This window comes from Anarhichas minor, unplaced genomic scaffold, assembly GCF_050575085.1.
Source record: "Anarhichas minor isolate MPS153535 unplaced genomic scaffold, ASM5057508v1 ptg000011l, whole genome shotgun sequence".
Classification (NCBI taxonomy): Eukaryota; Metazoa; Chordata; class Actinopteri; order Perciformes; family Anarhichadidae; genus Anarhichas; species Anarhichas minor.
Genome location: NW_027466457.1, coordinates 8,674,215 through 8,687,564, shown reverse-complemented (window position 1 = coordinate 8,687,564; position 13,350 = coordinate 8,674,215). Strand labels below are relative to the sequence as shown.

At 41.0% G+C, this 13,350-nt stretch overlaps 1 protein-coding gene across 1 annotated transcript; it reads right to left on the bottom strand.

The window, feature by feature from the left end:
• Window positions 1-156: 156 nt before the first annotated feature.
• Window positions 157-12,477, bottom strand: gas2a (growth arrest-specific 2a). The gene is made up of 8 exons (XM_076089237.1): window positions 12,333-12,477; window positions 9,953-10,083; window positions 6,810-6,951; window positions 5,568-5,631; window positions 5,375-5,433; window positions 5,223-5,305; window positions 5,033-5,140; window positions 157-754 (listed from the first exon to the last, which is right to left on the bottom strand). Exons 1-8 carry the CDS (start codon window positions 12,475-12,477, stop codon window positions 545-547), a joined length of 942 nt encoding a protein of 313 aa, XP_075945352.1. The 3' UTR covers window positions 157-544.
• Between the last annotated feature and the right edge of the window lie 873 nt (window positions 12,478-13,350).

The following is a 13,350-nucleotide window of genomic DNA, read 5'->3' as shown; positions in this document are numbered from 1 at the left end:
TATAACAGCAGCTATCCTAATAACGATAGAAGAATTTAAAAAAATGATTATAGTATAAAAATGCATTTCATAGAATAGGTATTAAACATGTTAACAGTCTAAGCATTGCTTTCATTTCTTAGTCTAATAATAAAAAAAAGCCCAATGTTTGGTTTCTCGGGGAGATTTGGCAGTTTTTACAAGCAAATTATGCAGTGAATCATGTAAAGATTTGGTAAATTATAAAAACATTTCTTTGGACAGTGAAGTTTCCACTTGTTCTTCTAATGTCATAGTTAAAGTTCAATTTGCAACTTGAGTTTGCTGCCCACTAAAGCCACCTGTGTATTCTATGTAAGGCAGGTTAACAATATCACAAATAGCCAAATGGCAAATTAAGAAAAGGGGGGGAATTGCCTTTGTGGAAAATGTCTACCTGCCAGGTTGCCAAAGAAGACTATAGCTTCTTACAGAACAGGGATATGTTATATACGCACGTTCATTAGGGAGTAAACAATGGCAACAAGCCATCCTGTTATGAATGGCACGTTTCAGTCTCATGTCCTCACTTTTTGCTGCGGTAGTGGGCTGCCACCACCAGGTAGCTGTCAGGGGCGAGGTCCTTGATGTTGGGGGACTTGCAGCTGATGGGGGACATCTTGCCCTCCACCCGGGAGACTTGGAGCATGCGACACGGGTCGTGTTTCAGCAGGTAGCTCTCAAACGTCTCCCAGCCTCCACCAACACGCACCATCACATGCTTGTTGTGCAGCATCTGCAGAGAGAAATAAATAGCATTATAGTGTCACTTCTGATGTCACCGTGTCAAAGGAGAGCTTAAAACGGGTTGCTGAGCCCTTCCTTCAATAGGACTAATGACATTTCACTGATTGAGGCTTCGGTTCAGAAGTTGAACGAACAGTTAAGCTTGGCTTTGATGTCAGAGGTTGTTGATTGATGCTGGGGGGCCTCAGACTGGTTGATGTCCCTGGAGGGAAGCTCTCTCCATCTCTTACCTGCCTAATGCCATGTTGAGACAGAACAGAATGATTGATTCATCACTGTTTGATTTATGGAGATACATGATAAAGAAGACTAAGAGTGGCTCTGTGAGACTGCTAGCAAAGTTTTAAGCTAAATGCGAATGTCAGCATGCTCACATGCTCACAATAAAAATGCTAACAAGTTAATGCTAAGCAGATATTGTGTTTACCAAGTTTACTGTCTTTTGTTACCATGTTAATGTTTGCTAACGAGCACTAAACACAGTTGTGGTTGATGGGAATGTCATTAGTTGTGCAGGTAAGAATTGTTTTTCTTTCTTTCGTTTCTTGTTTTGTGTGTGCTGATAATCGCGCTAGATTAAAGGCAGGAATACACCAAAGTCATTACAATTCATCTTTCGGAACAAATGTCATGTTCACCCAGTAGTTATACTTCACTCAAAACCATAAATACACCCAAAGTCAGGGAATCTAGTCATTAGGAACCATGAACATCTGTACAAAGTTTTGCCAATCCATCGAGCAGATGTTGAGATATTTCACTGTGAAAACGTTGACCTGCTGCTGGCGCTAGAGGAGTCAGGCGTCACAAGGGTCGTTAGGATTCACCCTGTGGGGAACATGAATACCCACACCTAATATAGTTGTCAGAGGATCACCAAAGTCAGCATGGTTCATCCTCTGGGGACCATGAATATCCGAACTAAATTTCATAGCAGTCCAGCAATAGTTGAGATATTTTAGTCTTGATCAAAATGGAGGACTGACATTCCATCCTTACAGTCAGGCCGTTAGCATGGCTAAACAATATTCACACAATGGCTAATTCATCACTGATAAGCACAAAACCTAAAAATGACAGTATACACTCTGCTTAACCAAGACATTAGATGGAGTGTGTTTTTTATCGCTCAGTCTACAACATTTGCTTCAAAATGATGCCACCTGCCACACATTCTCAAGGTTGGGTACCATGGCAACATCGACCATTACAATAGAGAGAAGAAGATGAAAGGCTTTGATGTATTGGATGCTCAGACACTCACATTCCCCAGAGGCTTTGCTCATAAAACGTGTCAGCCTCACTATGGAGCCTTATCACCCCTATACCCCATTAACACGACATTACACCTCTAGTAAAACAAGCTCGTTTACCGATGAAAGATGAAATAGTACATGAACAGCTTACTATCAAGACTATTAGGATGCTGTTGGATGTTTGTCTTCAAAAACACAAACAGTAGGATAATCATTCAGACAAATGCCAAACTAAGTTGTTTGATAAAAAGGGTAAACTACCTCATGAGATTGTCCCCTCGGTCTGGCCAGATATGAGGCTTTCTGCCCTCTAGGCAGCATAACATGCAACATTTATAAGCCTCTTAAAAGAATCAATCAAGAGGGCACCGGTGGGGCAGTGCCGCCAATCATCAGCACCAGGCCTTCAGGCTTTGTGACTGTGGATTTTAATGGACCTGTGTGATGCAGAGGGGTTTCAATCACGCTGCTTTGGGACAAGTCCATTCCCTCTGCAGCCCAGAGAAGGACAGAGGCCCGGGGCAGAGCTTGGACAGCACTTCTCACAAACACTGTGATGTTACTCTGCCCCCTTGTTGAGCCTACAACCACCTCATTTATTCCAGGAGCTGAGAAGGTCAGTCTCTCAGGCATGGACAGATAATTGTGGTGTACACTCTTATATGGGCTGCATGCCACTGTTGTCCTCACTGCCTACAGAAAGTGACTTGGTCTTACGGTCCTCATGCCTTTTCAGTGGAAGCAGCTGCTGCAGGGTAAAACCATTTGAGGAATTTTAATTAAAACATTTTGACTGTGAAGAATGCTGGCTGAGAGACAAAGGAATAGAGGCTTCACACTTGCTTCGGTCTGATCAAACAATGTATCTCACATACAGTAACTGTGAGTACACACGATAACGCATGATCATAAGCATGTGTCATTTTTGTTTTGTTAATTCTGACTACCCTGTGCACATTTAGTGCATGCCTGTCCGTCCTGGAAGAAGGATACCTCCTCTTTTGCTTTTTATGGTTTTTCCCAATTAAAGGTTTGTTGGGGGGGATATCAAGGGTCTGCACATAGAGAGTGGTATGCAATACCAATTGAAAAGGCTCAAGGTTCAGCTCAAGGTTTTGCTCTATTGTTCAACATACAATGCAGGATTGTACAATGAATTGCAGTTGTGGTGCCCCTCCACCCTACCCACACAGAACATATATAAACAAATATTCAAATATTTTAAATTAGTTATTAGAATAAAACAATAAAATAGGCAATAAAATAGAAGTAAGTACTGTGTGTAAAGAAATAAATAAAAGGGGAGAACTAAATTATATTCACGAGGAAGAGAGACGGCCCTTCGATGCAAATTTGTGTTTTGTGGTTTTGGTCTAAATGAATAAGATTGACTTGAACAGACACGTGTGGTGGTCCAGATTAAATACTGTACAGCATCCTGCATTAGACCAACACTGTGAGCTTCTCACCATCTGTCCTTGGTTGCTCAGCAACACAAAGAAGACTGAAAAGCAAAAATCGAAAAAGCATCAAATGATGATAAATATTCAGATTCCCTCATGTTATTCTAGCAGGAAATTCTTATGGTCCTCACTAATATTTAAAAACAGCTTTGTTCATCCACACCCTACAATGACTGAGACTTGTTTGATATTTGACATTAGTGGTTGCAGTATAACGGGCTGACAGCAGAGGACATCCAAGAGTAAACTCTCTTTTGTACGTCTCCGCATCTGAAACATACCGTCGGCATGACTCACATTCTTAGAGGTGTGAATTCTGGTTGTAGGTTGCCAAGTAACCAGAATCCCAAGGGGACCAATGCTACTTCTCTAATGTGTGTTAGCCTCCATTTATCCTCCTCCAGTATCCTTTATCCCTCCACTCAGAGAGAGTCCAGTAACGTTTCCTGGGCTGATAGATTCAGTGTGATTATAAGACACAATTAACGGGCGATAAAGCTGAGTCACATATTTTCCAAGCATTAACTTCAGATCATATGGAAATGTGTGGGTGTTATTTTCCCTTAATAGCCAGTGAGCCACATTATGTTTGGCTAAGACGGACATTGTCGGAATACCACTACCAGTAAATGAGACCTCACAGCAAAGGCGGGCTCTCCAGACACAATGGTTTACTTTCATCCCAAAGCCAGTCCCCAGTATCAACACTCTGCCATATGCTGTGTGCATAGAGAGAGGTTTGCACTGCAGGGGGAGACCTTATTGTTATCCACCCCAAACTGATTGGAAAAATGTATAGAAATTTGATTATCACAAATGTGAACTTGTGTTAGTTTTTGAGTTTTTCTCTGTCCTTGTGTTACATTCTAAAATATATATCAACCCAATAAAACACAGACTAATAAACCATTTATCCAGCACAGAAAGCAATATTGTACCTTTTACTCAACTACGTTTATCCAGCATTTGCAGTAACTAATTTCTTTGCAGAACAGATTTTTCATACTTCTAATAATATAACTAGCAAACACTATATGAAGCACAGTAGGAAGCAGGAAGAAGTATTAATTTAAATTTTACCCAAGTGAAAGTAGGATTATTAGCAAAATGTATGAAGCCGGACACATGACATAGTTCTGTATGTAAAAGTACTCATTAGGCAGATCCCTGTCAGTGTTTTATTACTTAATGACGTATACAGCATTTCATGTTGCTGCTGGTCAAAGTGAAGCTCATTTGAATTTATTTGAATGCTCTTGGATAGATTAATCGGCTAAATGATGAATTAACTGAATTTAGCCTCTAAAACAGTGAAGTACAAGAAGCACAAATTTGAGGTACTCAAGTCTGTATAAGTACCTCAAAATTGAACTTAAGCAAATAAGACACTAATAATATGAAACCAAGACTTTTAATCTTAACTTCCCATGTGCTATTCTTACGTTTAACTATGCAAGGGATTTGGATACTTTTTCCATCACTGTTGGAAAATTAAACATTTTCTAACACCAGATGCTGCATACATCTCCTTATTATGAAAAAACGTACCCGGATAAAAAGCATCTTCTCTCCAACACGGTATCGACCCTGTGAGTGTCTCTCTACGCAGAATTTGTTCAGACATCTGCAGGGGGGATCATCAGCGATATCTCTTACCTGTAAAACACACAAATATATTAAAGATATTTCCCACCTGCTAATGAAAAGTAGAAGCAGGGGTTAATTACTGCTAACTTACAGTATCGTCCAACAGCTTCCCTGTACTTTTCTTGCCGGAACTGACTTTCGTAGGAGTCGGAGATGGGGAAGGAGACGGGGAGGGAGATAAAGATGGAGATGGAGGAAGGGGCTGAGCTGGGGATACAGGTGATGGAGGTGGTGGAGGTGCTTTTTCTTCTTGTTCAATCTCTTTCTCCAGTTGTATGAGGCCAGGAGGCTCCACGTTGTATCTAGACCAAGGAAACAAAGAGTAGTGTCATCCCATGTATGTAGAATTAAGATATAGAAAAATCTGAAGAAGCATATTGAAAAATAGTCATGTGTGAACTAAAATATACAGATTACAGGAAAAGCAAGTCCATACCGTGAAGCTATCCGTCCCAACTCTAAAAGACAGAGGCAGACTTCTCGCGGCTGCTTATGAAGAACTACAGGAAGAGATTAAGCTTTAGCATTCAGTATATAGACATTATATCGTATCTGGAAAAGGGCACTGAGTGGCTGTGTGATGGTAAGATGAACATAAAAATTAACTCGTGAACTTCATGCAGTCAAATGTTCCTCTCGTCTCCAACCCGGATTGTCCCAAATGAGTATATTGTTCAGACTTGAGGTTTTCTATATTATATATTCTAACCTCTCCGAATATATGACCAGACAGTGAGACAAGATGTGTGATACATGTGACACACCACATCATGCATTAAAGACAAAATATCCACTGCATGATAGCAAACCTGTTGTTGTTTCATCTACTGCTGAACTGATAAATCCATCCAGAGAAATAACAGAAGAAAGAGAAAGAAAGAAGTCAGTGAAGTCCACTGCATGTGAGGGTGCAGTGTTGATAAATGAGTGTGTGTGACTTGGCCTTCAGAAATGATTTGCATAGTTGAAATTGCTTAGCGATGGTCGAGCGGCCATTAGACAGAAATTACAGGAATGTACGAATATTCTCGGTATTTCTGTTACTGGCAGGATCACATAAGGTATATCTAATTGTAAGGAGAATATTTCAGTCCAGGCATATCTTAACTGCGAGCATATTCCAGTGACATAATGCGCAAAAAATCCTTGCAATAGATTAGAGGGATATAGATAACACAGTGAGTGTGTGAATGAGGAAGAGAGCAGAATGTCCCCACTCTGGGCTGAGGAAAACATTTGCATAGCGTTGGCCTACTTTCTCTCTAACTCACACCCTTCTGTCTGTGCTGCCTTTGTTTTACTCCAGACGTTTTCTGCATGAGCACTGTATCCGAGATGCACATGTCCTCATCGTCAGGTAGAGCTTCTCCCAGCAGACTGCTGCCCTAGTGAGCTTTGTGTGAATGTCAAAGGAGTTGAAGAGAAGCCTGGAGATGTGAGTCCTCTGAGCTTCAGGGGGGAGGAGAGAGAAGCAGTCCAACCTGTGTGATACTCTATACCTGCACAATCACGCCATTCACAGGAGATAGAAACATGAGTCCAATGCCCTGGTGGTGCCAGTGACAGCCAAATGCTGCAGCTGTGTTGTATCTAAAGCCTGTTTACAGACTCCCCTGTTTGTCCAACATTTAGATTCTTTAGTGTTCTGATGTTGATAGCAGAAAAAGAGTACTCTCACCTAAATCCTCTGACTCAAACAGACATGTTTCTCCAACTCCAACCTTACGACACCAGGCCAGGAAGTTAGCTGTGTTGTCTCGGGCAAAAAAGGAACCGGAGGGAGCGCTCTGCCGACATGGTATCCTCCGATAGGGAATACTCTGCTAGAGACATTGAGAGGTTAGTAGATGTCTTCATGTACGCTACACACAAATGAACCTGGGATGAAGAACATTTTAATTAATGAATAGTGCTTAGACACAGAACTGAACATGAACTTCTATTCTGTGTTTGACAAAGCAAAAACTAATATCCACTAGGGTGACTTGTCCAGAAAAACCCCCAGAGTTTCCACCATAACACAGAGTCACACACTTTTTTTATCTACACTGATTTCTTCTCCATCTGCTGCTTTTCAACAAAGATCAATACGGTATATGGTGGATTAGAAAATGGGTCTACTTTACCAGGCCTTCTATGATTTGGGATCAAATGACATGCTTAAAGGTTTCAGCCCCCACACGGTCTGTTCGGGGAGATTTATGCGCCTCGCTGTGGTTTTATGCAGGATATGTGCATGCGTCTGTGCTATAAGAAAGGTGCAATGAGCTCATGCTGGAAATATGCAGGCTTTTCGTGGGTATTTTTCTTTTCTTTCCAGGCTCTCCTTTTGACTTTTTCTGGGATCCTTTCTGTTGTTGAATTACTTTGCATTCCTGGAGAAATAATGTCGACCACATTGCCAGTTTCGTTTGATCCAACAATCAGAATGACATGTTGTTGTTTCTGTGGTGCTGATCTGCACCTTTACGTATCTAATAATTGCACAGAAGGCGCAGAACTTTTGGAAGACATTATGTTTAGAGGAATAGGAACAAATATTACAGATAAGGGAGTACTTTGAGTTAGAAATCACGTAATTTTCTTTCAACCAGGAAGATTATAAATGATTTATGTATCTCTACCTTCATGGCTGTACGTGCACACTTTAAAGGAATAGTTCTACATTTTGGGAAATATGCCTACGCTTATTGGCTTTTTTGTTTAGAGTTAGTTGTGGAGATTATACCACTGCAGCCAGTTATTTTAGCTTAGCATAAAGACTGGAAACAGGGGGTAACAGCTTGGTTCTGTTCAACGGTTTAAAAATCCCCTTCACCTCCTCTAAAGCTTGGGGGGTTGTGTGTCAAACTATTTTCCAGCGCAGTAACTTCCTGGGGTCTCTGCTGGTTGTCTGGCAACTAGTCCCAACCAAGAAATAGTCGACAACAAAAAACAAACATTTAAAATGTAATTTTTACACCCTGGTTTTGTGCATATAAAATAGCTAACCCTAACCAAGCTGTTTCCTTGTTTCCATTTGTTGTGCTAAGTTAATCTGACTAGTGCTGACTGTAGCTTTACATTTAATGGACAGATATGGGAGTGGTTAGTAAATGAGCGTATTTCCTAAAATAATGAATGTTCCTTTAAATTTTGTTAGTGTGGGAATAATTTTAACAGTTAAGAAGGTGGTGGTATTGAATCTGGCACATGACAGTAATATGACGAGAAAGAAATATCATCTTCAGTCATATGCAGTTTACATTGACGTAAACACGTCGGAAGATGTGCAAGAGACAGCATCTACAAAGGGATTTATTGTTTCCCTCTGCTGGAATCATTTAGTCCCACTCCACCCACAACTCATAATGAGTTTTAAAGCAGATGGACGTTCTCTTTAAAGTGGTCAAAAACAGTAAACATCTCAGCTTATTACAAAGTGCCATGATAAGCAAAGCAACAATTCTTTGAGTCGTAAATTTGAAATGACATAAGATGACGTACATTGTATCAGGCGAATGCTGAAAGTGCAGAATGTGAGCTGTAAGTATAACATAAAACATCATGGTGCAACTTTGTTTGATTTTAAGCCTGAGTTGTAGGTCAGGAGACTCACCGTCATCAGCACAGTAATGCCTCAGTGCAAACATCAACAACTCTCACTCCAGAGCCAACACAGGAGTCTTTAGCTTCCTTTCAGTGTTTCCCTGAGCACCAGATACTAGAAACTACAGATATTATTCATGTCTCCAAGATAAGACTTTTGTCATATTCAGCACAATTTTTTTAAATTCTTATGAAGCCACATTTTAGGTTTGAAGGCTAATCAAGAAAACTTTAACAAAGTCAATGCAACTTTGCTCAACACTGTAGGATGTTTCTATGGACGTCTATAGACTGGGCACAAGTGGAAATACGTGAACAACATTTATATAGCTAAAGACATCAAACCTTCTTGCAGTAGCTCTGAAGCAGATCCAATGTAAAGATCTGCACCCCGATCGGTTTGTTTTCTCGAGCAGTGAGCCAGTAAAATATATACGATTACGACTTGCAAGGTACCCTTTAATCTTTTAAAATTCATTAAAGCCTCACTCAAGGCTCACAAGAAATGAACATTTAACGTAGTTCTGCCAATTCTCACAGGGGATGTGGGGCCCCATCAGTTAATGTGTCCTTGCCAGCCTTCTTTTTTTTCCTTTTTTGCCCTGCTGAAGGCTGCAGGCCCCCATCCCCCATCCCACCCTTTGTGCACCTCTTTTATGAAATTATGGAGCTCCTTGCGAAGTTGGGATTTATGGTCGCTGCTGAGCCGAGAGAACAAGTATAAGATCTATGGAGGGGTTGGATATCAAATATAATTCTAGAGGGTCTCTCTGTGTTACCTTTCAAAGGTTATGATGTCAATATTTCTTTGAGATGGGAGGAACTCTATTAGTGTTGCTTTTATTGATCTAATTGATGGACACCTGATACCAGCTGTTTCCTGTCTCAGGAACAGTCAATACAACTTCAATACTGTTGTCTTTAAGCAGTTTGGTCACAATTACTTTTGCAGAAATAACAGGATTTGAAAGGATAATTTATGTGGCAATGCAGAAAACTGATATTAAATGTAATACTACTTAGTATGTTTGGATTTCACACTTTTTTTAATCGTGCAGGAGGATTGCTCATATAGTTGGGACCACAGCGATTGTCAGTCAAAATGATCATACACGTTTTTAGAATCGATTCTCTGTCTAATCATTGAACACTTTAAGGGTTGGCTCCCAGATTAGCGTTTTCACTGTAAACGCTATCATGCCACACTACTGTAATCCTCAGGTTTCTTGATACCTTGCTGTTGCCACAGGCAGACATGTCTCCATCATTTTGCCTGAACTTCTCCTGCAGTGTCTCAGCCAGCTGGCACAACAGGAAGCCATTGTCTAAGCGATCCATGAAACTCTCAGCGGTGATTTCCAGACCTGACCAGGGGACACATAAAGAAAGCAGAGAACCCAGCAGTAAATTCAACATGCAAATGGTCATTTTAAAATATATGTGCAGTATAAGGAAATACAATTTATTCTCCATCCATTCCCAGTTGAAGCTGAACCTGATGCGATGTTATTGACTCCCAGAAACTGCTTGGCTGATTGAGGTTGGCTTGTGCTGCTGGGTTTAGGCAGCTATGGAGAAGCCAAATGTTCACATATTACAACATGACTCGGGGGAATCTGGTGAGGGGGGCGGGGGGGGGATTTTCTACCGTGGGGTGGCAAAGACAAGATCACAAGAAAAGGGGGCGTCTGATTGTGCACAATATGCCTCATTATCCTGCACAGTTGCAGAGATAGATTGGTGATCAACATGTGGTGTCCAGTTGACTGACTTCCAGAGGACCATTCCTTCATAGTTAGATCATTGTGAAATAGGAGGTGGTGGCAGGGGGGTGTCTGTGGAAAGAAACCGGAGAGATTTTTTTTTTTTTTTTAATCCCTTTTCTGTTTCTTATAGGAGGAGGGGTCTTGGGGGTTCGACGTTTAATGAGTTCCAAATGTTGTAATTGAGCCCAGAAAAGAGAGATCGAAATCTTGAGAAATACTCAGTGAGCTCCCGTCTTATATGCTCAGACTCTCCCTCGATCCATGTGTGAGGAAAATATATTCCAGAGGGCTCTGAGAGAAACAGTTCAACTCAAATACTCACTCGCATAAATTGCTTGGTTCATTCAACCCCCCATCACAACAGCAGTATGACTCATCAGTATAAGCAAGCATCCGCCTCCCACTCAATCAGTGGACTCGTTATGCCGCATCACTCCTCCCACCTGAAACTATAAACCCTGCTAAGCATACCAGCGCCTTCTTTCTGAGAATTTTAAGGTGCTGAACACCTTTAAACCAACAAACTGGTTCAACATTTACTGCAAATATGTGGATGCTCTGAAGTCTTTTTTTGTCTTTGATCCCAACAGCACACCAGAGGTTTCTAGCTCAGCTGGTTCCAGCGCAAACACACAGACTGCCAGAGATAACAAATGAGATACTGAAGTTGTTTTAAGTAGCTCACACACACACACACACACACACACACACACACACACACACACACACACACACACACACACACACACACACACACACACACACACACACACCGGAGTCAGTTTCAGAAACTTAACCGACTTCCAGTTGATTTGAGAAATTATTGTTGGACTGTTTACAGTCTGCAGGATGTCCCATGGAGTAACTCCCAGACATCAGGTGAATAATTTTTACCGTATCAAGTACAGCTACAAATATTTCAAAAGAAATTTGGAAGAAAAGCTTCAAATACTGAGGTGCATCAGCAGACTGCCTCACTTCCTAAAGACTATAAACTCGTTAACAAAACTTGAAATGCTCATACATAAAATAATAGTAAACAGACTGTTAGCCTCTTAGAAATTCAGCGAACAATTGCTGAATTCTTACATTGTCACCAACTCTGGTGGAGGAGGAATTGTAAGAATCTGGGTTTTGCTAACAAGTACATTTTTGTGCGGACACTGGTTGGTCACTGGTGCCACAATTAAACCTGAATATTCTCTTTTTCCCACTATAAACCATACTGCATAAACCATACAGAGACTATTATGTGTTAATATGAAACTTAACTTTCTGCAAACACACCCAATTCGATTTGAGTCTCTAAATTCAAATCAGATCCTCAGAGTGCTCCATGCATTTGTTTTGTGACTGCACTGTTGAAGAAGTACACTACAAAGGGTGATTTATTATGCAATAGCAACCTTGCACAAAGCCTCTGCTGATGTTCCCTCTGCTGCTTAATCTCCACCACTGGCTGCGCATTATTCGAGAACTCGTAATGACGGCCATTATTCAATTAAGGAAAATCTATGGGAGGGTGAACAGGGAACTGGTTCACACATTATAGTGACTTTAAAAGTGTTTGTAATGAGGTTCAGATTGATTCCAGTCCACAGCAGAGGTGTTTGCATCGGCAACACCAGTTCAATTAATGCTGAAGGTTAGGCAATTCAAAGCCAAGCTATTTCTAGGACAGTGCTTTGTATTTGTTAGCAAAAATAGCAAGATTTGTGGGAAATAAATAACTGAGGCACAATATATAATTAAAATGTATTGAAAGAAATTATTTCCATACAACTTGTTTATGATAAATACAGAATTACTATTAGTAGTGTCATGTGATGATTATGAGTGTTTCCTACCGAGGATATTAGTGAGCCACAGGGCCAGGTCTTCCTTCATGGGCAGCAGGCTGGCTTCATGTCGACTGGCCAGCCACTGCTGATACTGCTGCATATCTGTGAAGCCGGGGCCACTGGGCTGTTTGGGGCTCAGGAAGCTGCACATGGTTCCCTTTTGACGGCCTGAGGAAGGACAGGAGGACAGGAGGACAGGACGCACAAAGACGATGATCACAAAGACGTCAGTGAGAGTTTGCAAAAGGAACTTCAAACATGTGTGCTGTCTAGAAAATCAATATGGATATGTGTAATAGGCTACCGTAGAGCAGCTCTTCAATCAATACCTCATGTGTGAAGCTTATAATGTCCTTTTTTTTGTTGAAACTGTGATGGGTGTTTATTCAACAACATTTTCAGGCTTTGACCAGCCAACAGTTTAACAGAAACCATCAAGTTGTAAATCTTATGGTATATTATGATGATAGAAGGAATCACTCATGGAAATGAAGACCGTCTGAACATTTCTTTCTAAATCTAAATTATCATGACAATATTCTTCAATAACAGCTGTCATCCAGGCCCTGGAGGAGGCTGATCAAATGAATACAAGAGAAGAGGGATCAGAGTGCTTTTGTCCTCTTGGCACGAATCCCGGTTTGGTTTTCAGTCCACCTGATGATATGAGACAGTAAGGTTCCTGTCCACCTCTTCACTGAACAACAGACACTTTCATACCAGCCACACACATACAGTAGGACCTCTATTCAACAAACAGCAGCCACAGACAAAGAGCTCCTTCAGATTACAGAACCAGTCTATCATAGAGTCTAAATCAATCCAATCGAGCCGACACTGCAGCAGGCCTTACATTGCAGCCTGATGGAGAGACTGGATTTGACATCAATATTCAGAGCGACATTTTAACAACTACTCACTGCCTGCAAAGTGAAGTCAATAAGTAAATGAGACATTTCTCACAGTCTGGTGGTACAGTGTGCCAGATGTTCACTGTCTGAGCTATAATGTAAAAATCTTTTCA

Coding starts and splice junctions, on each gene's coding strand:
- gas2a (XM_076089237.1), bottom strand. CDS start 12,477: ATGTGCAGCTTCCTGAGCCCCAAACAGCCCAGTGGCCCCGGCTTCACA. Junction 6,952..9,952: donor CTGCCTGTGGCAACAGCAAG/GTATCAAGAAAC, acceptor TGTCTCTAGCAG/AGTATTCCCTATCGGAGGAT. Junction 5,306..5,374: donor AGAGATTGAACAAGAAGAAA/AAGCACCTCCAC, acceptor CATCTTTATCTC/CCTCCCCGTCTCCTTCCCCA.